Source organism: Carya illinoinensis, chromosome 15 (genome assembly GCF_018687715.1).
Source record: "Carya illinoinensis cultivar Pawnee chromosome 15, C.illinoinensisPawnee_v1, whole genome shotgun sequence".
NCBI lineage: Eukaryota > Viridiplantae > Streptophyta > Magnoliopsida > Fagales > Juglandaceae > Carya > Carya illinoinensis.
In genome coordinates this window covers 29,070,438-29,096,451 of record NC_056766.1, presented here as the reverse complement: position 1 = coordinate 29,096,451, position 26,014 = coordinate 29,070,438, and the positions used below count along the sequence as shown (strand labels likewise).

Sequence of the window (26,014 nt, the reverse complement as noted above, 5' to 3'; positions counted from 1 at the left end):
TTAGCGTAAATGTATTTATTTTTTATTTGTTTTAATATTTTTTACATAATTTCAAAATATTTTTAAAAAATAATAATCAATCTATTTATATTCATTTCCTTAATCGATTATTTTTATCAGTTGAACTAGCATTTTTTTTTTTTTTTTTTAATTATCTCTTTCATCATTTATTCGAGGAGTTTGCAATCGAGTGGAGGCTGACATGATGCAATGAAAGTGGTGATTTGTTCTTCCAAAAAAAGGTTAAAATAAAAACTTGCAATATAAGAAGGCGAACCGCCAAACGAAGGTTTCTGTATAGAGTAGAATTGAAACAGAGAATATAGAGGAATGCATTCCTGTTGTTTTCCATGTTCTGTGTTTAAAAGAATCAACGAGTGAGTACACGAACTAACCCTCAGAAGGGACAAAACAATGGAAGATTGCGATCCGAGAGTAATCCAAGTGCGTACAATAACTGGCGAATCCACTTCCGTCTCGGTCCCGACTTATAGTACCACCATTGAAGACCTCAAGCTCCTCCTCAAGCAATCTTTCCCTCCTGCCTCTAACTCCCCCAATTTCCACCTTTTCTTCAAGGCAAGCACCCACATGCCCCCCTCCCTCTCTTTCTCTGTCTCTCTCTGCTTCTATTTTTACCCTTTCCGTTCCCATTATGATTCTTGCTCTCGATGAAACTCAAGGAAGTTGTCTTTTTGTATCGTATGTTCTACATTGATGACAAGCTAATGCCTTCCGATGACTCATTAATTTAATATTCCTTTTCATTCTTGAAGCAACTGAGTGTAGCCGTGCTCTTTCGCTTTTAAGTTCGTCATAGGCGGTTTGAACCTTGGATTGCGATTTTGCGAATGTGTGATTTTGTTTGGCTTTATGTGATTACACTTTCTTACTTGTATCGCATCTTTTTACGGAATTCGTGTGCCAGGGCGTTAAATTGAGATTGCAGAGTCGGATAAGTGCTCACCGGATTGAGCGTGGTGAATTTCTTGTGCTCGTTCCGTTTACTAAGAAGGATCCGAGTCGGACCCAGAATTATGAACAATCCAAGACTTCCTCGACCAGTCTCAATAATAGCTCAATTTCTAAGTTTGCTGATTCGGTGTGGTCCAATGTGATGCAAGATTTGTCGTATTTGCGCGCAACACAGGATAATGCAACTCTAACTACTCAAAAGGTGGGGAGTTTTAGTCTTGGAGATAGAACAGCAACAGTGGGAGGGGATTTTAGTCTTGGAGATACGAAAGAAACTGTGGCGGGAACGTCAAGTTCTTGTTCCTTTGAGGCTAAACGGAAAAGGGATTTTGATTTTGATAATCGGACGGGACTCTCATATGATCATATACTGAGCACATTGCAGCTTCATGGCAAGGATGTGCTTGAAGAGCATAATCGTGAAGTATTTGTTAAGGTTTTGAAGTCGGTGAGTTGTTTATCAGCGCCAGGTTTTGAGCTCTGCTTATTACTGAGGAAAGCCAACTTTTGCGGCGGTGCCATGGGAGTGGGACCTGAGGATGGTAGTTCTTGTTTGTGTCCAGAATGGTTGAAGATGATCATGAAAGCATTTGCTTTCTTAAACATTTTTTCTGCATTTCTTCATTTGCAGCAGAAGAAAATAACCACTACGCATTTGGAAGAAGCGCTTAATCAACTGGAAAAATCTGGAATCAAACTTAGTATGAAGGACATAGAACATCTTTCCGTTCTTTGTCCCAAGGTAGTAGGCTGTATTTCTGGCGGGACTTAGAACTACATCATTGAATTCCACCATTTTGTTTCATTTTCTGCTTTAAGCCTAAGTTCGTTTCTCAGGGAGTGCGTTTTTCAGAAAATGAAATGGATGAGGCAAGTTTGGGTGATACCCTTGTTATCATCAATCGTCCGACGCAGCAGAAAGATCAAGTTGATGATAATCCCAAAACAGGTAATTTTGTGGATATGCATATTTTTTCTTTCCTTTTTGTATTTGATTAAAAATCTTATAGGCTTTTAAGTGGATAATTTGATTGCATTGGTGAAATATTTCTGTTCAATAGCTCGTAAGCGGTTGTCTGTACCAAAGATTGTGAGTGCATTGAAGAGACGGGAAACTGCTTTCAAAACTAATATGTTGAGGGCTGTTGAGTTTTTTGCGGTATGTTTATTTAACTTGGAACTCTTGATATATTTCCTATTGGTACCCTTCTATCACTTAACCATTTTGCATATGATGTACACACATTTATTCCTGTTTTGAGATATTTTCTGCCTGCTTTTAACTGTAATTGATGAAGCTAGTTGGCACCATGGCACCTACCACTGACTAGTCAGTATTATTATGATAGAAGTGTAAGTATCTGAACCTGTAGAAGGTACATCACAGGTTTAGACTGGAACAAGGGCGTACTCATATTGTTTTCTTTCTAATCAACTGGCGATTTTATTGGTATAGAATTCTTGTGTTGTTCAGTCTTGATGCATAAAAACTCCGCATCTATGTTGCAACTTTTATTTTCTGCTGAAATTTTGGCTGATTCCCTTCTAGAAAAAACACATATCTCTTTGAAAGGATATTCGATGCGACAATATAAATTCTTTGCTGCTGTTAGTGACTCAGAATTTCTAGCCAGACTGCCCTGGGATTATGATAGTCAATAGACAAACACACTTCTATAGCTGAGTATTAACAACAGTTAGGGGCTATTGAATAATATGAGATTTATTTTGCAGTCTAAAAATGGAACTGAGATGATCACAGAGTTTTCATTGGAGGACTTGCTCTTATTAATGAAGAACCATGGTACAGCTGCAAGCAGAAGTGAACCAAAGAGGACAAAGAGAAGCATGGCGGCCTCAAGTTCTGATTCAGACCCCTTAAAATGTCGTGTAGGTCTTCACTCTGATATTTTTTTTTTCCTTGTTTATTCTGTTTGGTCTATTTAGGTGCAAGTACAGACTCTTCATTAAAGGATAAAGAAAAAAAATTAAAAAATTTGCTTGGTTTATGCTCTAGTATGTCCTTGATATTTGGTTAGTAATACAATGTATGCTATTGATTCAACATAGTGCCATGATTCTTTTTTATGTGCTTTGTCATAATGCTCAATTTATTCTGTGTTTTGCATGATATGAATGACTACTTATTGGGGATAATAGTTATTTTATGATGAATGAAGAGGGTATAATCAGTATAGAAGGTTCCGTTACTCCTCATAAACTAAGATAGTGAATTGTTATTAATATTCAGTGGATCTTCATGCTGCAGTATTTCTTTTGAAGTTGAGGAATTAGGATGTCCCATCAAAGACATCTACATGATTCTAACATCTTTGCTTAACAGGAAACGAATCCATTTTTACCAGTGGAACTGGTTGAACATCTTCGGAAGGGCATTGGATCTAGAGGACAGGTTTCTTATATAATTATTTTACAATTGTTTTTGGGTAGAAAGAGAAGTATGTTAACATGCCATCCACCCAGGCTTCTTTGGACCTGGCAGCCTAACATGTTGACATACATGAAGGCGGTGTTATTTCTTATTTTTCATCTTTGGCTTTGTTCATCAGTCGGGTCATTTAGCCTAATTGGTTTTGCCTGTGGGCATGTCTAATCGCAGATGGTGCATGTTGAAGATATTGAGGCCCGGAAAGCCACGTATGTGGAAATCCCAAATCAACTCTCAGAAAACATGAGATGTGCGCTTAAATCTATAGGAATTACTAAATTGTATAGTCACCAGGTATGGATGTTTCCTATGTTTTCATCCTTCAGATAGACAACATTGTCTGAATGATTTTTGGCCGTTTTGATATCCCCAGGCAGAATCTATACAAACCTCCCTTGCTGGGAAGAATATTGTTGTTGCCACAATGACATCCAGTGGGAAATCTCTTTGCTATAATCTCACTGTTCTTGAAGTCTTATCCCAGAATTTTTCATCATGTGCTCTGTATTTATTTCCAACAAAGGTTAGTTTCAATTTGTATATCTCTATTAATATACATGCACTGGCAGAATTCATCATCTTGCGTTTGCTTCTAGCTGGTAACTAGATGATGAAATATTTCATGCATGCAGGCCTTAGCTCAAGATCAACTTAGAGCTTTGTTAGACATGACGAAGGGATTTGATGCTAGCTTAAATATTGGTATATATGATGGTGACACTTCTCAGAAGGACAGAACATGGCTGCGCGATAATGCTAGGCTGGTAATTTTGTAAGTTATGGTTTTAGATGACAGTTTTCTTAGGCTGGCTGGCCTCACCTAAATTTGTGCTGGAATTCTTGTCTGCTTTCATGCAGTTGATCACAAATCCAGATATGTTACACATATCAGTCTTGCCACACCATGAAAGATTTAGGCGGATTTTATCCAATCTTAGGTATTTTTGTTGAACTGTCATCTCTCTTCCCACTACCAAGTGACTAATTATATTTTTCCCTTCTTCCCACCACGTTGATTTATTTTCTGCCTTAATTGGTGGTTTTGATAATTTTTTGAAGTTTTTTAACGTTGGTAATTATAAGCATCATTGAGATGTTCGTTTATATGTTTCTTTTCCCCTGGATAAACAAATTGTTATTAAGATGGAGATTTGTTTATATTCCTATTAATTAGATTTGTGGTCATCGACGAAGCTCATGCTTATAAGGGAGCATTTGGATGTCATACTGCTCTTATAATAAGGAGACTTCGACGACTGTGTTCACATGGTATTTCACAAAAGTTAAAGGGACTTCTTTTACAATTCAAAGCTTTCTATTGATATTGAGACATTAGTCGGTTGCTTGTTTTCATGTGCAGTATATGGAAGTGATCCTTTGTTTGTATTTTCTACTGCAACTTCTGCAAATCCCCTTGAGCATTGTATGGTAAAGATTTCTATAATATAGTTGCATACTTTATGTTTTATATGCTATTTCTTAGTTTTCATGATGTTCTTTGTTTTCAAGAATTTAATTTGGTTCATTTCCCCACCCAGTCCCCAAAAGGATTCCGTAAGCAATATTAGAAGTTTGGCACATAATTTGGGATGCAAGATATCTTATTTGCCAATGAAATACCTTGGCCTTCCCCTGGGGGCCATTTTTTAAGTCAAAAGCTATTTGGGACAGGGTGATTGAGAAGATTGAAAGAAGGCTGCCTGGCTGAAAAAGAATTTATCTGTTGAAGGGGGGAGAATAACTCCTATCAAGAGCACTCTCTCCAACCTCTCCACATATTTCTATCCCTATTTCTCTTACCTTTCAGAGTGGCTTATCGGATTAATATGCTATTTCGTGCTTTCCTATTTCTAGAGGAGGTCAAGTTCTACCTGGTTAGTTGGGACAAGGTCTGTTCCCCTATTTCTAGTGGAGGGTAGGGGTACTCAAGTTGAGGAATTTTAATAAAGCCCTTCTTGGGAAATGGTTATGGTAGTGCCAGTGCCGTCAAGAAAGGGAGACATTATGGAGGACTCTGGTTATTTCCAAATATGGGAGTGCTAGGAGGGGTTGATGCTCTAATGAAGTGAGAGGCGTACATGGTATGGGGCTGTGGAATTATATTTAGAGTGGTTGGGAGATTTTGCCAGGCATGTTAGTTTTGTGACCGGTGAGGGTTCCAGAGTCAGCCTCTTGCGTGACTGGTGTGGTAATACAACCCTTAAGGTTTCATTACCTACTTTCTATCAGATTGCCCATAATCAGGATGCTTCAGTGGCGGATCTTTCGGATGTCATGTGGAATCTCCACTGTGGACTGTGTTTTCTTAGAATAACTCAGGATTGGGAGATTAGTGCTATTTCTGATCTGTTCAGCTTGCTGTGTGCTACAAGTATTGGCAGCATTGAGATGGATAAGATGATTTGGATTCCCTCCAGGAACAGGAAGATTATTGTTAGATCCATGTACAAGTTGACAGCCTAAGGAAGTGTGGGCTTATTGTTATGGATTGGTGGTATTATATGTGTAAAAAATGTGGTGAATTGGGGGATCAGTCATTACTTAATTGTAAGGTGGCAAGGATGTTATGGGATGAAGATTTTAGAAGGTCTGGATTGGCATGGGCAATGTGCCTAGTAGGGTTGTGGATCTTTTTGCTTGTTGGAGAGGTCTTTGGGATAAGTCTCATGTTGCGACTATATGAAATTTTTGTCTCTTATGTGGTGCAGTTGGCTTGAAAGGAATGGTGGGAGCTTTTAAGATTGAGAATGCTTTTTGGACGAAATTATATGGTTCTTTTTTAACACCTTATTTCTATGGGCTTCAGCTATTGCATTCAATGGGACTAGTGTACATGATTTTCTTGCATCTTTTTCTAGTTCATAAATTGTAAATAGGTGATCACTTTTGTATACATTCTGTATACTTGGGTTACGCCTAATTACTTGATTCAACAAAATTTCATTCTTATAGAAGACAAAAGTAAAATGAAATTTTATTGGCCCAAGTATATAGGGAGTATACATAAAAGAACACCTCGTTACAAGTAAGGAGCTAGAGATGGATACAGGAGCTAGATTGAGGAATCATGTGCGGACACCACATGTAATGTTTTTAGAAATGTAGACTAGCTTAGATTTTGTAGTGTTACGAGTTGCCCAGGATTTATGAAAATTGAGTGGAGACGAGAACGTATCAGCCCAACTCTTAATGAGTGAAATAAGCCAATAGCTTGGGGGAGGCTTCTGTTTTTTGACTGGCTGATTTGGCATGAATACTTGACATATGTAGCTTATAAGCACTGTACACTTGTACTAGGCTAGTTCATTTATGGTCTTGGGTGATGGGATTTTCTGTTTAGTTATACTTCAATTCAGTTTCTCAATTGAACTTTTTTCTTTATTAATAATAGGGGTGCTACCCATACCCTACGGCAAGTTAGCCCCCTTCCTGCACCCCGCCCCCGGCGCCACCATATCCCAGGGTACCCCTGGTCCCCCCCTACCGGGCCAAAATCCACCACCAGAATGGAAAAAAAATTCAAACAAAAATTAAATAACACAAAAAAACCACAACAATAAAAAATACACATCAAATCCACAACACAATATAATACACAACAATAAACAAAATACAAATCAATGATTCGAATTGGGAAAAAAAAAAAAGAAAAAAAAAAAAAAACCTAAACTACTAAAAAGAAACTCACGGACTTGGAGAGGAGGAGGATGAGTAGCAGAGGATGGCAACTGTGAGAGGTGAGAGGGAGAGAGGGCAGTGGTGGCCATAGAGAGAGAGAGAGAGAGAGAGAGAGATTCTGCATGGACCTTTGGGGGGAGGGGGGAGGACACTGTTTCAGCATTCGTTTAAAAAAAAACAATGAATTTCGTTATCAAAACGACATAGTTTTGGTACCAAAATTTATTTTTATGTGTCTATACACACCCACACACGCACACACACACATATATATATACACACGTTTTGGGCTGGGCTTAGGCATATAAAATATATATGTATTGAAGAGTTTTTTAATGTATTTTATATTTATTCATTATTTAGACATAAAATTGGTGGCATTAGGTTTCATGAATAATTTTAGGCGGCATTAGGTTTCATGAATAATTTTAGGCTTTTTGACAAATTAGTTTGGATATATGGATTTGAAAAATGAATTCTGATGCTTCAGGAACTTGCAAATCTACGAACCTTGGAGCTGATTCAGAATGATGGCAGTCCTTCTGCTAGAAAGCTTTTCATCCTATGGAATCCTATAGCGTGTCCAAACGCTGTATGTGCTCTACTTGAAGAACTTTGCAGTCAAAAAATATTTATCTACTTTCTAACGCTACTTAATTACAATTGTTGAAGGCAACTCAGAGCAGTATGGATGCTAGTGAATCCGCAGTTGAAAATGCTAATTTCAGACATTCAAGGTAAAAATTTCTCACAGTTGTAGAAATGGAAATGGGGGCAACTTTGGCTAGATGTCTGCATGGCATACACAGTATCCTGCCTTTTTTTCAAAATAATAAAAAACCCTTATCTGCTGGAGGCCGCGTTTTGAGTCTCTGTTGGCTGTCAACGTAACTTGGTTACTATCACAATGAGAAGTTGGCCTGTCTCCAGTGAGAATTTAAGGCCCAAATACAAGTGGGATTACTCCCTAGTCCCTTCCCCCCCCCCCACCACCCCTGGGTTTTCTTTTCCACTTTCAATGGACCAATGCTCTTCTTGAGGACGCTTTAGAATTGTTTCCATCTGAGTCAAGACATTGTTGAAAGATTTCAACCTAAAATCTGCTAAAGTTTGAAAATCCTTACATTTATTTTGTACACTAAAAGGACATTTAAATTTTAATGTGACCTGGGTCTTACTAAATCTCCTGTAGTCATCTCTACAAATGAATTTTGTATTACTATATATGTGAAATGAGTACTTTAGTGCCTAATGATTTATTTACTTTTGCAGCCCAATTTTCAATGTTTCGTGCCTCTTTGCGGAAATGGTTCAGCATGGACTTCGTTGCATAGCTTTCTGTAAATCGCGTAAACTTTGTGAAGTTGTTTTAAGCTATACGTATGTCACATCATTATCGTGGATTTCAGTACATCATTGTTATATTACATGATTTATGATCTGGGTTATTTCTTAATGATTTTTCCTGGAATTTTTTTAGCTTAAATTTTAATGTGTATTCTATTCTTGGATGAAGAAAATGATTAGTTAAATTGCTATATCGTGATAGGCGTGAGATTCTTCAGGATACAGCACCCCATTTGGTGGATTCCATATGTGCTTATCGTGCTGGCTATGTTGCCATGGTCAGTACTGTTTTTCTTCATTGCTTTTTTTTTAATATAAATGGCTGTGTTGTCCCCATTATATCATGTTTTGTAATTAATTACATTTTCTTCTGCTCAATGTGGAAGAGAACCCTTACTCCCAAAATTCAGATGTGATGGAAAAGTATGGGTTCTACTATTTTTTGCTTTTTGTTATTGTTATTTTTACTGCAGGAGCATCAGCTCTTGTAATGCTTTGGGTAGCATTTGCTAAGTCTTCTCTTTTGATTGTGATGAAAGACTTGATAAGCAATCTATTGGAAGCCTAACTCCATCCAAGAGCACCAATTTTGTCACTCCATAGGGGGAAAAAAAAAAAAAAAAAAAGATACAGCTTTTCTGATGGCATCTCCTGGGTTTTACTCCTTGTTTCTATTATTGGTGTTTGTTTGGGCCTGGATAAGTTGGTTGTTTGTGATAGACTTTCAGAGCTACAGAAAGAAAATCTAGGTTTTGAGTGAGAGAGGTATCTCCTTTTTCTATTATGATTAATTTTTTTCAGCTTCTTTTAGAGGAAAGAATTGTAGGTCAGAGAATGAACCAATTGCTTTGCGCTTTGATTCTTGATTCCTGTTTGTTTTTTAACCCTAGTCTGCCAGACGACTTGTGAAACTGCATTGCAAGAATCAAGAAAAGGGTGGAAGAAAAGAAATCAATTTGCAAATTATTCCTCACTTTTTGGGTTTGACCCAAAAAAAGGGGAAACATATTCTTACTAATTTTTTCCACTTGCACCTAAGTATTTCCTCAGTAAAAGATTGCATAACTTATCTATCATATGCCCAGATTTCAACTTTTACCATTTACTGTTTGCACTTTTATGTATGTCACAGCATCTTTTATCCCACAGTAATTCTGAGCTGCTTGGTCTTCTGTCTGTATACTTCTGCATTCCAATGCATTTCTCAAATACTTGTAGACCAACTAAACTTCTGAGCATATTTTACTTTGGCCAACATTTTTTGGTGGATTTGACATGGGCTAAATGATGGAACAGGATAGGAGGAGAATAGAGAGAGATTTTTTTGATGGGAAGCTTTGTGGTATTGCTGCAACGAATGCCCTTGAATTGGGTATTGATGTTGGGCATATTGATGTAACTCTGCATTTAGGCTTTCCTGGTAGTATTGCTAGGTAGGTTGTCCAGTCATCTTACCTTCAATATTTAACTACAAGCTTAAATTGTTTTTATCAGTGAATTTTTTCCTCCTTTATATGCATATTTTTAGCTTGTGGCAACAAGCTGGCAGGGCCGGCAGAAGAGAAAGATCGTCTCTTGCTGTTTATGTCGCATTTGAAGGACCTCTTGATCAATATTTTATGAATCATCCTAAGAAACTCTTTGGAAGCCCAATTGAGTGCTGTCATGTTGATGCTCAAAACCGGCAGGTTTTGACTTTTCTGTCGTCACTATTTTGTTTATTGATTTATGTTTCCAGGTCAGACATTGGCAGAACTTAATGCTCATTTTTCTTGTTGCCTTATTCCATGAAGGTTCTTGAACAGCATTTGGTATGTGCTGCTCACGAACACCCATTGAGTTTGCTTTACGATGAAAAATATTTTGGTTCTGGTTTAAGCGGTGCCCTTCTGTCTCTGAAAACCAGAGGATACTTGAGTTCAGATCAATCAGTTGATTCTTCTGCTATAGTATGGAACTATATTGGTCATGAGGTAGGTTATCTGTTCTGTGGTCTGTTTTACACAGTACCATTGGTTAGTTAATTTCTTCGTTACTTTAAGAGTATGATTTCCTATGAGCAAATCCTACAGGAGTTGTAGGCTCTTTTATTTTTTAAATTTACCTTCGGCCATCCATCATGTTTGTAGAAAATGCCTACACATTCAGTTAGTATCCGGGCAATAGAAAATGTGAGATATGAAGTAATAGATCAGCGTAGGGATGAAGTGCTTGAAGAGATTGAAGAAAGCAAGGTTTTCTTTCAGGTTGGCTACTTGTAAATTTATGAAGTCCTTTGTACATTAATCATACTTTCACCCTGATCATCACATATTGATTTTTTTTCTTAATGAAATTGTTATGATTGCTCTATATTTTATCATCTTTTGTGTGATCCAGGTATATGAGGGTGCTGTTTATATGCACCAAGGGAAGACCTATCTGGTTAAAAAGTTAGATTTATCTAATAAGACTGCTATGTGCGAAGAAGCTGATTTGAAGTATTACACAAGAACTCGAGATTACACAGATGTTCATGTCAACGGTGGTGATATTGTACGTCAGGCCAACTTTCTGAGCTGATGTTCTTTAAGTGGCTTCTTATAACTTGCATAACTTAGTCCAGTACTTGGACATGGGATGCTTTTATATTTCACTTGTTGAAATTGAGTTCTCAGGAATAGCTTAAATGTAGTTCCTGAATTTTTATGCTCCATTCATGTTGGTGGCTATCATTGTAATAACCTGAATGATAGAACTGTGTATGTATGCTTTCTCTATACATATGCATGTACATGCATATGCTTTCAAGGTAGGAGAGGAGATTGAGAAGGCTAGCTAGCAATGGCAGTAGTCTCCCTAGAAGGCAGATCTGTCTTCATATTTTTGTTTGTGGCAGGTGGGTGGGTGGATGGATGCGTGTAGTGAAACATGATCCACATTTTTAATTTTATTGAGGCATGAGATATAATTGTTACATCGCATTACTTAAACAAGTTTGCTTTGTAACTCCCTGATCTACACGATGAGACTCGTAGTTACAAAGGAGAATGGGGGATAAGGGGGTTAAGATATATTGCCTATTTCCCACTTGGGGGATATAGGATAAGTTTGCTTGGCAGAAATATGTTTTAGCATGGACATTTGTCAGATAAATACTAATTACTATGCATTTTCTGTATTCTAAAATAGTTGTATGTTAAGAATAGGCACAGCTTGGTATGTGTATAAAATGTATCTAATTTTTGTGGCCTTATCCCTTAGTTTGTTCACTTAGTTTTTTCCCTTTTTTTTTTTCTATTTTGGTTGGTGTTGGGGGGGGGGGGGGGGGGGGGGGGGGGGGGGGGGGGGGTGGCTCTTTTGCAGAAAGGGAGAGATTGCAGAGGGTTTTAGGTTTACTATTTTACGAGATGAACAAAGAAGAGTAAATAAGCAAAATATATGCATATGCCATTGTGATTTGTGTCTACAGATATTATCATCAATTGATTACAGACTTCTTTATATTCTTTTAAAGCATTTGGAGGTTTTGCTTTCTCAGGATTTTTTTTAGATAAGTAATAAGAAGTTTTATTAAGACAAGTAAATAGGCCCAACTACACAGAAAGTATATAAGCGGGCAGCAATTTATATACTTGCATGACTTGCAATATACTAATAATGTTTATATACTTTATACTAATTGCTGACAGCTGCGTGACTTGCTATATTTTTAGGCCTATCCAGTGAGGGTTTCCAACATTCAACTTTCAAAAACAACTGCCAAAGCAAATACTTGCAAAGTAACAACTAATTGGTTTGGTTTCTATCGAATCTGGAGAGGAAGCAAACAAATCTTTGATACAGTTGAACTTTCACTTCCTAGCTATTCATATAACTCACAGGTACACTTCAAAAAAATATTGACATTCCTAAATCCTCTAAAAGTTTTAGTTATTCTCATATGGCATCATTGTTCTGGATCATGCAGTTATATATATATATGCATAATAAATACACAGATACATGCATATATATGAATGTTTCCTTTTCTTCTGCACTCTGTATAATGCTATTTCGTTCTTACATCTAAACAGGCAGTTTGGATCCCAGTTCCACAATCAATAAAAGCAGCAGTCAATAAGAAAAACTTTGATTTTCACGGAGGCTTGCATGCTGCTTCACATGCTGTTCTAAATGTAGTACCTTTGTAAGTCTCCTATATACTAATTGCTGACAGTTGTATTTGGAAGGTTAATATTTTTTTATACATTCTTTACAATTATGCTCGCTAATTTGCAAAATGGTTGAGGATTGATATTAAGAATTGAAGCATGTCATTATTTGTTATTATGAGGCCTCTGATTGCATTATGATGTTTTGTTGTGTAGACATATAATTTGCAACTTATCTGACATGGCTCCAGAGTGTCCAAATCCTCATGATAGCCGCTATTATCCAGAAAGAATTTTATTGTATGATCAGCATCCTGGAGGAATCGGGTTATCAGTTCAGGTGAGAAACATGGAATTGAAATCATGAATTGTGACATTTTGCACCTATCTAAAGTGATGTCAGGTTTGTTGAGTAAGTTTTAATCCTTATCTTTAATTTCTACCTGTTCCCTGATATGAGGCAGACTCCAAACTTAGATTGAAAAGAGCTGCTTTAAGTCCTATGGCATATAAAACCTTTGATAGATATCCATCATCTGCACGGGTGATGGAAGATACTTCAATTTATTTGGATTGATAGCTGAAAATTGTTGGCAACAAACTTGTTATGCTCCATTTTTATATAAATAATATGTTTGAACTTGTGATAGGTTCAACCCCTTTTCACAGAGTTGTTAATAGCTGCTCTTGAACTGCTTACATCTTGCTACTGCTCAGGAGATGCCGGTTGCCCTAATTGTGTTCAGGTCTGCCTCTTGTTCTCTGCTCTTTACTTTCTCTGTTTCTCAATCTAAAAATAATTTTTAAAGCTATTTGCACGTTGCAGAGTTTTGCTTGTCACGAGTATAATGAAGTCTTACACAAGGATGCAGCCATTATGATTATTAAGGTTCTGACTTAAAACTCACGGTGCCAAATTTCTCCTGCTATTTTTATTTCCATTGTGACCTTAACCAGATTTGCTGTCTTTTTAGGGTGTTCTCGATGCAGAGAAATCATATTTTGGGGATTCCACCGACTTTTCTCAAGACTCAAGTTGATGTTGCTGATGAGCATTTCCAAAGTGTTTGATATGTTTGTACCCGAAAACCATTCAATTTCTTTTCTTCTGTTTTCTGTGTAGAAAGCATTGGCCTTGATGAAATCAATATAATGAATATTGAGCCATTCATAATTTCAGTCTGCCATTGGTTTGTTGATTCCATGATTATGATCCCTTAAACTGCACTTGAAAGTCCTTTTTCTTTTGCTTTGCTTTTCTTGCATTTTTACGTTCTGAAATTTTGAAGGATTATTGGATAGCTGATTTACAGAAGTTGGATATGTATTCCAAGACAGTGGCATTGGCCTTTACATCACACGCACACAATGGAATCCCAACCCAACTGTTCATGTAAGCTGGGAGAGTGTCTGTTATAAAAAGAAAGGAGCAGAGTTTGCCTGAATATGCTAACTAATTAAGCCACTTTTTCTACCTTGGATTGAACAGAACAGGGTGGGCAATATTGTAGCAATTCTTCTAGAGGCAGTCCCCACTCGCAAACTGCGGGCAGTCGGCTGACGTGGCAGTATGCTACGTCAGCTGTTACATTTGAAAAAAAAAAAAATTGTAATCCCCAGTCGGTCAGCATAGTACCTGCAAGTCCAAGTTGTAAGTTGCTTTCCGCCTAGAGCTTATTTTCGGTTCTCCATTTTCCTCGGGGGAACTTGAGAATACGAACTCACCCCATCTTTCTTCTCTTCGCCTTTCTAGTTTTCTTCTTCTTCTTCTTCTTCTTCATCGGTCTCAAAAGTTGGTTTTGTGGGGTGATACTTGGGGATGGTGAAGTCCTGGCTGGTCTTAACGAAGAGCGTCACCTCTATGCTTATTTATGCAGCCACTGACTTGGCGTCTCGGGTAGTTAATGGAAAAATACTGGTTTTGGCGTTTGATATTGCAGATTGAAATGATAAGCTATACTATCTGGACCCATTCCTTTTTGGGTGAATGAGTTGATTAGCATACAAGATATGGCCGTGCACTCAATTTCTTTTTCTATTCTTTATGGGGGAATCTTTTTCTGCATTTAAGTTGAATAGCTCTCCAACGGTCCTCCTCGACTTTTGGCCAATAACTACAGAAATAAACCAAGCACCCAGTGGAATCCAGATCAAAATCAAATTAAAAGACAACCCAATAGAAAAAGAAAAAGAAACAAAAAATTAGCCAAAAAAAAAAGAAAGAAAGAACATAGAGAGATAGAGGGAGAGTATGAAGATGAAAGACCGTACATACTTGCGATGGCACAAAGCACAATTCGTCCAATACACAAAAACACAAGGGCATAGCGTAATCGCCTTCAAATCCGACCCAACCACCTAGAAAAATAAATGAAAAAAAATAAGATCAAGAGTATAACCTTCTTTTAATCCAAGTTTGTGAGTACTCATAGTTTATTCTGTTATGCTTATATGGAGTTCTCCCATCAACTTTTTATTCAGACACTTTCACTGCCATTTACAAAAGCTTTTGATTTTGTGAGGACATTGTGTATGGCAAATATGGCATGCTAATATTAGGACCATCATTGCATTTTTTGTTCAACTTCATGTCAAAGCTCTTTCCAAAGCGGTATTTATTCTCTACATTGAAGAAAAGGATCTTCGAAACACAAAGAGGAAGGAAGGGGTTTCGATGTAGAGAAACATAAAGAGGTTTTTGCACTTCACAGAGAGAGGAAGAAACACAAAGATGGAGGAAGGAAGATGTAACAGCCCGCTAGAAATTGAATTGTGAAATTTCTATTAACTTTAGGAATCTCGTGAAAAACCCATAAGTTTTCACGAATCCATTAATCGTATAGGTTTTTGTCTAACTACATAGTTAGTGTTATTATTTACTATGGTATTAGAAGTGTATTTTTGATTATTGGAGATAGTTAGAAGTGTCAAAATGTATTATGGTTTGTGCCATTAGACTCGGAGGGTTATTTAAAGTCTTATGGCGCAATAACATTTTTTCATATTTTCGGACAAAACGTCTGTTCAAAACTGTAGATATTATTGGATAAAAAGAAATATCTTGAGGTAATTTTTCGTGAATATTATTGGGTAAAAGTATTTTGAGTTGATTTTTATAGATATTATTAGATAAAAATATCTTAAGTTGATTTTTGTAGATATTATTGGATAGAATATTATGAGATAATCTTTTATAGATATTTTGGGTAGGAGAAAACCACACTTAACTCTCAACTCCAGCCTTATCACCTCCCTTATCTCGTCCATAAATGTGTCCAGCCAGCACCCATGAACTTATCTTCAATTACTCCTTCTAATAAAAGATTATCAAACACTCTCTCTCGGACAGATTTTAGGAGATCTTTTGCATGCCCATTTTGAAGCTGTTGTAAGTGTTTTATCATAAAGTCTCCTTCATATAAGTTGTTCCTTTTTGAGTCTAGTTTACATGGATATCTTATTTGCCCCATTTGAAAATCATTTGGTCAGTCAAATATTATGTAAACTATAGAAAGGTCATTCTGGGAGATAAACTGGAGAATATGTTATAGTTTGGAGTTTTTGACCAAGCTAATGGATAGATATTGGTCCGAAATTTTTATGGAGTATTGTTAACATGTATATGTGACTATTGGTTGAGGATTTTTGCATGATTAAAGGTTTTGATGAAAGATTTTCTTAGATTTAGAAACTTAGAAACTGGAAGAGGAAAAACAGTTTCTGTTTTGAGAAAGTTTAACTCTTTGGTGGTCTAAACCTATTCTAATGACTTTAATAATTTTATTGGAGGATCCTAAACATCTTATATACATGTTATATTATTATTTTGAAGATATTTGATGTTAGTTTCAAAGATATGAAATTTTATACAAAGAGATATTCAAATAAGTCAAAGTGTAGATATTCTTGGCTAAATTTATGTTTTGGTTAATTTCTAACCATATGATCTTGAATTAGAAGCTTATATATGTTTTAGGACATCTTTTTAAACCATGTGATGGTTTGGTTTGAAGATCATATATTTATAAGTCATAGATCAAGAGATTTATCAAAACTAGTTGAGGGAAAAGTTTATGTTTTTGGACTAAGTGTAAAACCAAAAACTCCAAATGTTATTTTGTGATTTTGGTGACTTTAGTTTGATGATTTAAAGCATGGTTGATGTTAGGATGATATTATGAATATGTTAGAAGTAAGATTTGATTTTTTGAAATTCTTGAAGATGTTTTGATTTAAGGTCAAAACTTGTGATTCAAGTGCTTGGATCTTTTTACAAAAAATTTTGGTGTTGATTATTAGCTTTTTCTAAATGGATGTTTTAAGTATGGTTTTGAACTTAGGATTGGAAGATGTTTGTTGCAAAATTTTGGTTTAAGCATGAGTTTTGAAGTTGGAAGGAATTGCAACAAAAATAAAGGGAAATGGCCTATGGATGTTTCGACCATAGTGTGTTCTTCATAGTTGTGTTTTGTTTTAAATTTTTCTGAGTTGATATTTAAGTTTAGGACAAGATTTACATGAGGAATGTAAATTTTGGAAACTTTTGGAGTTAGTATGCAAAATCTTTAAGTTATGGGTAAAATGGTCATTTTCCCACATGTAGAGAGTAAAATGAAAATTTTACTCTTTAAGTTAGTATTTTCCATATTTCAAATTATTAGTGATTTAGTTCTAACTTTTAGAATCACTAATTACAGTTCCTCGTGATCGCACTTGAAGTTTTATAAGAAACGCGGAGATCGAGGTAAGTTAGCTTTTAACTTACTAGCAGTCTACTGTGTATGTGTGCTAAGTAAAAGAATTACAGTGTATGTATGTATGTTATCATATATGTCATGCCATGCCAAGTTATCATGTAATTGTCTATTATACAGAATTTATTCTGTCATCAATTTTTATCTGTTACACAATATATTCTGTCATGTATTACTATACATTACAAATATGTCATGCTAAATATGTTGTCTGTTATATGTTATACCATGTTACGAAATGTTACTATCTTAAGTTGGTTATATATTTCAAATTATGTTCAAGTCACATTATGTTACGTCAGGGCTTCAGTCCTTTCATATTCCAGTCACGTTTCATCTTGAGTATATTCAGTTTATGTAGAATACATGGGGCCACAACAACTGTGGAGTATGTATTTAACTGCATAGTGATGTATAGAATACATGGGGCCACAACAACTGTGGAGTATGTATTTACACATAGAATACATGGGGCCACAACAACTGTGGAGTATGTATTTTTAATGTTAAGTCAAGTTTGTGTAGAATACATGGGGCCACAACAACTGTGGAGTATGTATTTACACGTAGAATACATGGGGCCACAACAACTGTGGAGTATGTATTTTTCATGTTAATTCAAGTTTCAGAGCAAGTTCATGCTAAGTCAAGTTTTAGATCAAGTTCATGTCAAGTCAAGTTCAGTTCATGATTCAATTTAAGCTATGTCAATTATGCTATGTTGTACGCTAAGTTATGCTTTAATTACTTATAAATTTGATTATGCATTTATGCTTTTACTGTCATACATGCATCATTAGTCTGTATGGAAGTTTTTTGTTAACTTGCTGAGATTTGTAATCAAATCTCACTGTGGTAGTCCCAACTACCATTCCCCCCGAATGGTAGATCTTGTTACAGGACCTGAAGGAGGATCAGGAGCTGACCAACTAGACACAGTCGACTGAACGACGGTGCGTCGTTAATGTTAATATAGTAGTTAAATTACTACTTGTACGATGGAGTTGCATCTCTAGTACTTTTGGATCATAACTATTTTGGAATAGTGCTGTGATCTTAGTTATTCAATGGATCTTTATGTATGAAGTATGTTTTAAGTATTGGGATATTTTCAGTTTGGTGCATAGTATTGCTAAAGAAAAAAATTATCCGCTGCGAATATTGCATAATGTTAGATGCATGTTAGGATTATTGCATCTTATATGTCATGAATGGGGCAGGTAACCTTGTGTTGCATGTCTCGACGCTTCAAATGTCCGTCCGATCCCAAATGGAATTTGGGGGCGTCACAGGGTGGTATCAGAGCAATACGTCTCTGGGCAGTAAATCCACATGTCCTTAGGAAATGCACCAAATATTAGGTTTGAAATTTAGTTGTCATTAGGCTTGAATTTCTTAAAGGTATGAGAGGTATTATATGATTGTAATATGTATACTTGTGTGTTACAGGAAGAGACAAATGACTCATGGTAGAATACCTCAAAACCCTGAAGGTGGTATCAATCAGGAGAATCATGATTCCCCGATGGATGGAGGATTAGCTGAAGCTGTGCGTATGCTGACTGACGTGCTTAGACATCAGCAACAGCAACAAGTGAACGCACCTAGACCCGAAGTTAGGGGTTGTCCATATGAGAAGTTTATGCTTTACCGTTACCCAAATTTTTTTGGTAATGAAGGACCACTGAGAGCCGAGAAATGGATTATAGATCTCGAGAGAACGTACGAGATTTGTGGATGTCTTGAGGACCAAAAGGTTCTATATGCTGGATACCTATTCCAAGGAGAAGCTGGAATATGGTGGGATACACGTAGGCAACTTCTAGTTAGGGAACTAGGTAGTATGGCTGCATTGTCTTGGGAGAGGTTCAAGGAAGAGTTTGACAACAGATTCTTCCCAGACTCTGTCAAACAATTGAAAGCCCTGGAATTTGCGTCCTTAAAACAAGGTAGTTTGACTGTAGAGCAGTATGCTGCTAAATTCATGGCATTGGGAAGGTTTGCACCACACTTGATTTCAACTCAAAAGATGCAGGCACAAAAGTTTCAAGCAGGACTTCTGCCTAGAATCCGAAGTCAAGTAGCTTGCCTTAGAATAGAGAATTACCAAGAGTTGGTAAATGTAGCGACCAGAGGTTGAGCAGAAGGAATTGGCAATCCAGAACATGACCGATCGAAAGAGGGCCATGCCATTTACTACAAGCAGTAGTGCTGAGAAAAAGAGGCCTTTTTCTAGTCCGGAGAAAGGCAAGGGAATAATGATTGGAGGACAGAAGCCGTCCTTTTATTCACCATGCCCTAAGTGTGGTAAACTTCATTCTGGAGAATGTTACAAGGGATATGGAGTCTGTTACCGATGTGGAAAACCAGGACATATGATTAGAGATTGTCCTAACGCCAAACAAGGTAGTGGAACTGGTGATCGCAAGCCAAGGCCCCACATCCCGGCACGAGTGTATGCAGTAACACCCGGTGATTTTGATGTTGACGCACCTGAAACTGATGAAGCTGGCGTCATGACTGGTATTTTTTTTTATTTTTTTATTTATTTTTTTTTCTTTCCTTTTAGTATTTATGATGTTGCAGGTATTATGAATGTGTTAGAATTAGTATTAATATCGGTGTATATACTTTTTTTTTAGGAAGGGTTAATTTGTTTAGGTTCTCGGCTTGTGCACTATTCGATTCAGGTGCGTCGCAGTCCTTTGTGTCTGCAGCGTTTGCACGAATTTGTAGTTTGCAGACTGAACTATTACCACGACGGGTTGTAGTATTAATTCCCGATGGGAATACAGTATCTTGTACCCGTTTAGTTAATGATTGTCCGTTAGAGCTAGAAGGAAGGACACTGAAGGCTAACTTGTTAGTATTCGGTCAGATGGAATTCGACCTGATTTTGGGAATGGACTGGCTTTTCAAGCACTATGCTAAGATAGACTGTCGGAAACGAGAGGTTGTGTTTGAACCTCCAACTGAAGACAGGATGAGTTACGCAGGAACATCAGTTAAGGCCACCCCACCTTTGATCTCGGCGTTGCAAGCTAGGAAGTGTATCGATGATGGAGCCTCAGCGTTTCTATTGATAACTGTAGAGGAGACAACCAAAACTATAGGAATCCAAGGGATACCTGTGGTTGAAGACTTTCCTGAAGTTTTCGTTGATGAGTTACCTGGTTTACCACCAGATAGAGAAGTAGAATTCCAAATAGAGTTGGAGCCGGCAACAACTCCGACTCACAAGGCGCCATATCGTATGGCCCCTACCGAGTTGAAAGAGCTCAAGCTACAATTGGAAGAACTTTTGGAGAAGGGTTTTATCCGCCCTAGTTCTTCGCCGTGGGGAGCACCTGTGTTATTTGTGAAGAAAAAAGATGGATCTATGAGGATGTGTATAGACTATAGAGAGTTGAATAAGGTGACGATTAAGAATAGATACCCATTACCCAGAATCGATGATTTGTTGGATCAGTTGCAAGGAGCAGCAGTGTTTTCAAAGATTGACCTGAGATCCGGGTATCATCAGCTAAAAGTCAAGGATCAAGATGTGCTGAAAACTGCCTTTAGGACAAGGTATGGCCACTTCGAGTTTTTAGTGATGCCTTTTGGGTTAACCAATGCTCCAGCCGCATTCATGGACATGATGAACAAAATATTCAGACCTTATTTGGATAATTTTGTTGTCGTATTCATTGATGACATCTTAATCTACTCTAAGAACAAGGAGGAACACAGACATCATCTAAGCATGGCTTTAACTATACTTAAGGATCAGAAACTTTATGCCAAACTTAGTAAGTGTGAGTTCTGGCTGGAAGAAGTAAAATTTCTAGGTCATGTGATCTCTAGTAGAGGAGTAGCAGTAGACCCGAGCAAGATTGAAGCTGTAACGAACTGGCAGAGACCGACCAGTGTGCATGAGATCCGAAGTTTCTTAGGATTGGCTGGTTACTATAGGAGATTTGTGGAAGGATTCTCCCGTTTGTCTGGACCACTCACCGCCCTGACTAAGAAAAATGTGAAATTTACTTGGAATGATAAGTGCGAAACAAGTTTTCTTGAGTTGAAGAAAAGACTTACCACCGCACCGGTACTTACACTGCCAGAACCTCTTAAATCTTTTGTAGTATATAGCGATGCATCTAAGGCAGGACTCGGATGTGTGCTAATGCAAGAAGGGAAAGTGGTTGCTTATGCTTCACGACAACTGAAGAATCACGAACAGCATTATCCTACTCATGATTTGGAATTAGCTGCAGTAGTTTTTGCTCTTAAAATTTGGAGACATTATTTGTATGGCGAGAAATGTGAAGTCTTCACAGATCACAAAAGCCTAAAGTACCTGTTTGAGCAGAAGAATCTTAATATGAGGCAAAGAAGATGGCTGGAATTAATCAGCGACTATTCAGTGCGACATCAAGTATCATCCTGGAAAGGCCAACGTGGTAGCTGATGCTTTAAGCCGCAAGAGCAGACAAGAAGCTTCATCAGTTCCTTCATCAGAAGTAAATTCCCTCTTATGTAGTATGAGAAAACTGTTGATTAGAAACCGTAGTCAGGAAACCATGTTGACTACAATCCAAGAATTCATTCCATTGGACTGGGAAGAACTGAAAGACCGTCAAAAGAAGGACAGTAAACTTGCGGAAGTTGTAAAAAAGATCGAAAAGTCAAAAGGACCAGTGGACTTTAGCCTCAGAGAGGATGGGACTCTGTATTACAAGGACCGAAGAGTCATTCCAGCAGATGAAGAGTTAAAGGAAAAAGTACTAAAGGAAGCTCATAACACACCTTACACTGCTCATCCTGGTAGTACAAAAATGTATCAGGATTTGAAACAGTCTTTTTGGTGGGAAGGAATGAAGAAGGACGTAGCAGAATTTGTGAACAAATGTTCTGTCTGTAGATTAGTAAAAGCAGAGCACCAAAAGCCAGCCGGTAAATTGCAGTCATTGCCAATCCCAGAATGGAAATGGGAGGATATTTCCATGGATTTTATAGTAGGCTTTCCAAGGACCTCAGCCGGAAATAATACTATCTGGGTAATAGTTGATCGTCTGACAAAAAGTGCTCACTTCATACCCATTAAGAATACAGATTCTCTAGAAAGATTGACGAGAATTTATATAGCAGAGATTGTCAGATTGCATGGAGTGCCTAAGACGATTGTATCAGATAGAGACCCTCGTTTTACGTCACGCTTCTGGAAAAGTTTACAAGAATCGATGGGCTCTAGTCTGAGGTTTAGTAGTGCATACCACCCACAAACAGATGGACAGACAGAAAGGACGATTCAAACTTTGGAAGATATGCTAAGAGCCTGTGTTTTGGATTACGAAGGGAATTGGGAGAACAATTACCTTTGGTAGAATTTGCTTATAACAATAGTTTCCAGGCCACTATTCAAATGGCACCATATGAAGCCTTGTATGGTAGAAAGTGTAGATCACCTCTGTATTGGGATGAAGTAGGGGAAAGCAAAGTAGTTGGACCAGAAGTCTTACAAGAGATTAAGGACCAAGTACACTTGATTAAAGAAAGGATGAAAACAGCACAGAGTCGACAGAAGAGCTACGCTGATAATCGAAGGAGGAGCATAGATTTTAAAGTTGGAGATTGGGTCTATGTGAAGGTATCTCCTATGAGAGGAGTAAGTCGTTTCGGAGTGAAAAACAAGTTAAGTCCGAGATATGTGGGACCCTATGAGATAGTGGAGAAAGTGGGAGTAGTTGCATATCGTTTGGAATTGCCAACTGAGTTCCATGGAATTCATAATGTTTTCCACATGTCTTCTTTGAAAAAGAGTTTTGGGAATCAGACACCAATGATAGTGGATCCCGATAGCATACCTTTACAACCCAACTTGACCTATGAAGAGAAGCCAATGCAAATTCTTGACTGGAAAGATAAAGAGTTGCGGAACCGTAAGATCCCATTGGTCAAAGTACTTTGGCAAAATCATAATATTCAAGAGGCGACTTGGGAGAAGGAAGTTGATATGCGAGCCAAGTACCCCCAGTTGTTTGACATCTAAATTCAGTCTTGCAGAGTTGTTTTGGGCTTTTGCTTAATTGATACTTTGTGGTTCACTTGTACGGGACTGACAATATCAGACGTTGTACCTCGTTATTCGAATATCAATAAAGTATATGTGTTTCCTTAACTTTTGAATTGTTATTTCTTACTTACTTCGATTTCGAGGACGAAATCTTTTTTTTAGGAGGGGAGATTGTAACAGCCCGCTAGAAATTGAATTGTGAAATTTCTATTAACTTTAGGAATCTCGTGAAAAACCCATAAGTTTTCACGAATCCATTAATCGTATAGGTTTTTGTCTAACTACATAGTTAGTGTTATTATTTACTATGGTATTAGAAGTGTATTTTTGATTATTGGAGATAGTTAGAAGTGTCAAAATGTATTATGGTTTGTGCCATTAGACTCGGAGGGTTATTTAAAGTCTTATGGCGCAATAACATTTTTTCATATTTTCGGACAAAACGTCTGTTCAAAACTGTAGATATTATTGGATAAAAAGAAATATCTTGAGGTAATTTTTCGTGAATATTATTGGGTAAAAGTATTTTGAGTTGATTTTTATAGATATTATTAGATAAAAATATCTTAAGTTGATTTTTGTAGATATTATTGGATAGAATATTATGAGATAATCTTTTATAGATATTTTGGGTAGGAGAAAACCACACTTAACTCTCAACTCCAGCCTTATCACCTCCCTTATCTCGTCCATAAATGTGTCCAGCCAGCACCCATGAACTTATCTTCAATTACTCCTTCTAATAAAAGATTATCAAACACTCTCTCTCGGACAGATTTTAGGAGATCTTTTGCATGCCCATTTTGAAGCTGTTGTAAGTGTTTTATCATAAAGTCTCCTTCATATAAGTTGTTCCTTTTTGAGTCTAGTTTACATGGATATCTTATTTGCCCCATTTGAAAATCATTTGGTCAGTCAAATATTATGTAAACTATAGAAAGGTCATTCTGGGAGATAAACTGGAGAATATGTTATAGTTTGGAGTTTTTGACCAAGCTAATGGATAGATATTGGTCCGAAATTTTTATGGAGTATTGTTAACATGTATATGTGACTATTGGTTGAGGATTTTTGCATGATTAAAGGTTTTGATGAAAGATTTTCTTAGATTTAGAAACTTAGAAACTGGAAGAGGAAAAACAGTTTCTGTTTTGAGAAAGTTTAACTCTTTGGTGGTCTAAACCTATTCTAATGACTTTAATAATTTTATTGGAGGATCCTAAACATCTTATATACATGTTATATTATTATTTTGAAGATATTTGATGTTAGTTTCAAAGATATGAAATTTTATACAAAGAGATATTCAAATAAGTCAAAGTGTAGATATTCTTGGCTAAATTTATGTTTTGGTTAATTTCTAACCATATGATCTTGAATTAGAAGCTTATATATGTTTTAGGACATCTTTTTAAACCATGTGATGGTTTGGTTTGAAGATCATATATTTATAAGTCATAGATCAAGAGATTTATCAAAACTAGTTGAGGGAAAAGTTTATGTTTTTGGACTAAGTGTAAAACCAAAAACTCCAAATGTTATTTTGTGATTTTGGTGACTTTAGTTTGATGATTTAAAGCATGGTTGATGTTAGGATGATATTATGAATATGTTAGAAGTAAGATTTGATTTTTTGAAATTCTTGAAGATGTTTTGATTTAAGGTCAAAACTTGTGATTCAAGTGCTTGGATCTTTTTACAAAAAATTTTGGTGTTGATTATTAGCTTTTTCTAAATGGATGTTTTAAGTATGGTTTTGAACTTAGGATTGGAAGATGTTTGTTGCAAAATTTTGGTTTAAGCATGAGTTTTGAAGTTGGAAGGAATTGCAACAAAAATAAAGGGAAATGGCCTATGGATGTTTCGACCATAGTGTGTTCTTCATAGTTGTGTTTTGTTTTAAATTTTTCTGAGTTGATATTTAAGTTTAGGACAAGATTTACATGAGGAATGTAAATTTTGGAAACTTTTGGAGTTAGTATGCAAAATCTTTAAGTTATGGGTAAAATGGTCATTTTCCCACATGTAGAGAGTAAAATGAAAATTTTACTCTTTAAGTTAGTATTTTCCATATTTCAAATTATTAGTGATTTAGTTCTAACTTTTAGAATCACTAATTACAGTTCCTCGTGATCGCACTTGAAGTTTTATAAGAAACGCGGAGATCGAGGTAAGTTAGCTTTTAACTTACTAGCAGTCTACTGTGTATGTGTGCTAAGTAAAAGAATTACAGTGTATGTATGTATGTTATCATATATGTCATGCCATGCCAAGTTATCATGTAATTGTCTATTATACAGAATTTATTCTGTCATCAATTTTTATCTGTTACACAATATATTCTGTCATGTATTACTATACATTACAAATATGTCATGCTAAATATGTTGTCTGTTATATGTTATACCATGTTACGAAATGTTACTATCTTAAGTTGGTTATATATTTCAAATTATGTTCAAGTCACATTATGTTACGTCAGGGCTTCAGTCCTTTCATATTCCAGTCACGTTTCATCTTGAGTATATTCAGTTTATGTAGAATACATGGGGCCACAACAACTGTGGAGTATGTATTTAACTGCATAGTGATGTATAGAATACATGGGGCCACAACAACTGTG

The 26,014-nt window shown here is 36.6% G+C and overlaps 1 protein-coding gene and 1 long non-coding RNA gene across 6 annotated transcripts; one reads left to right on the top strand and one right to left on the bottom strand.

The window, feature by feature from the left end:
- The first annotated feature begins 219 nt into the window (after window positions 1-219).
- LOC122296441 (uncharacterized ATP-dependent helicase YprA) lies at window positions 220-13,786 on the top strand. Of its 5 annotated transcripts, none has more exons than XM_043106161.1 (27): window positions 220-579; window positions 929-1,717; window positions 1,813-1,924; window positions 2,037-2,134; window positions 2,710-2,865; window positions 3,320-3,388; window positions 3,596-3,718; window positions 3,798-3,947; window positions 4,057-4,188; window positions 4,283-4,362; window positions 4,599-4,693; window positions 4,785-4,852; window positions 7,593-7,694; window positions 7,775-7,839; window positions 8,375-8,482; window positions 8,652-8,727; window positions 9,746-9,882; window positions 9,978-10,137; window positions 10,243-10,422; window positions 10,579-10,695; window positions 10,829-10,984; window positions 12,145-12,312; window positions 12,505-12,617; window positions 12,799-12,922; window positions 13,233-13,328; window positions 13,392-13,471; window positions 13,557-13,786. In XM_043106161.1, exons 1-26 carry the CDS (start codon window positions 415-417, stop codon window positions 13,461-13,463), a joined length of 3,711 nt encoding a protein of 1,236 aa, XP_042962095.1. In that variant the 5' UTR covers window positions 220-414; the 3' UTR covers window positions 13,464-13,471; window positions 13,557-13,786. The 5 variants fall into 5 exon arrangements, with proteins under 5 accessions (XP_042962095.1, XP_042962093.1, XP_042962096.1 ...); XM_043106159.1 differs by having other exon boundaries at window positions 221-579; window positions 7,784-7,839; window positions 13,409-13,471; XM_043106162.1 differs by having other exon boundaries at window positions 221-579; window positions 9,978-10,187; window positions 10,356-10,422; window positions 13,409-13,471.
- A 165-nt stretch (window positions 13,787-13,951) lies between these two features.
- Window positions 13,952-15,322, bottom strand: LOC122296442. Its single transcript, XR_006238526.1, has 2 exons — window positions 14,858-15,322; window positions 13,952-14,696 (listed from the first exon to the last, which is right to left on the bottom strand). It is a non-coding gene; the product is annotated as an uncharacterized LOC122296442 (long non-coding RNA).
- Between the last annotated feature and the right edge of the window lie 10,692 nt (window positions 15,323-26,014).

Bases quoted from the DNA above. Each gene is read 5' to 3' on its own strand.
- LOC122296441 (XM_043106158.1), top strand. From the start codon at position 415: ATGGAAGATTGCGATCCGAGAGTAATCCAAGTGCGTACAATAACTGGC. The intron at 2,135-2,709 runs GTATGTTTATTT...TTTATTTTGCAG, and splicing joins GGGCTGTTGAGTTTTTTGCG to TCTAAAAATGGAACTGAGAT. The intron at 13,329-13,408 runs GTCTGCCTCTTG...TGCACGTTGCAG, and splicing joins GTTGCCCTAATTGTGTTCAG to AGTTTTGCTTGTCACGAGTA.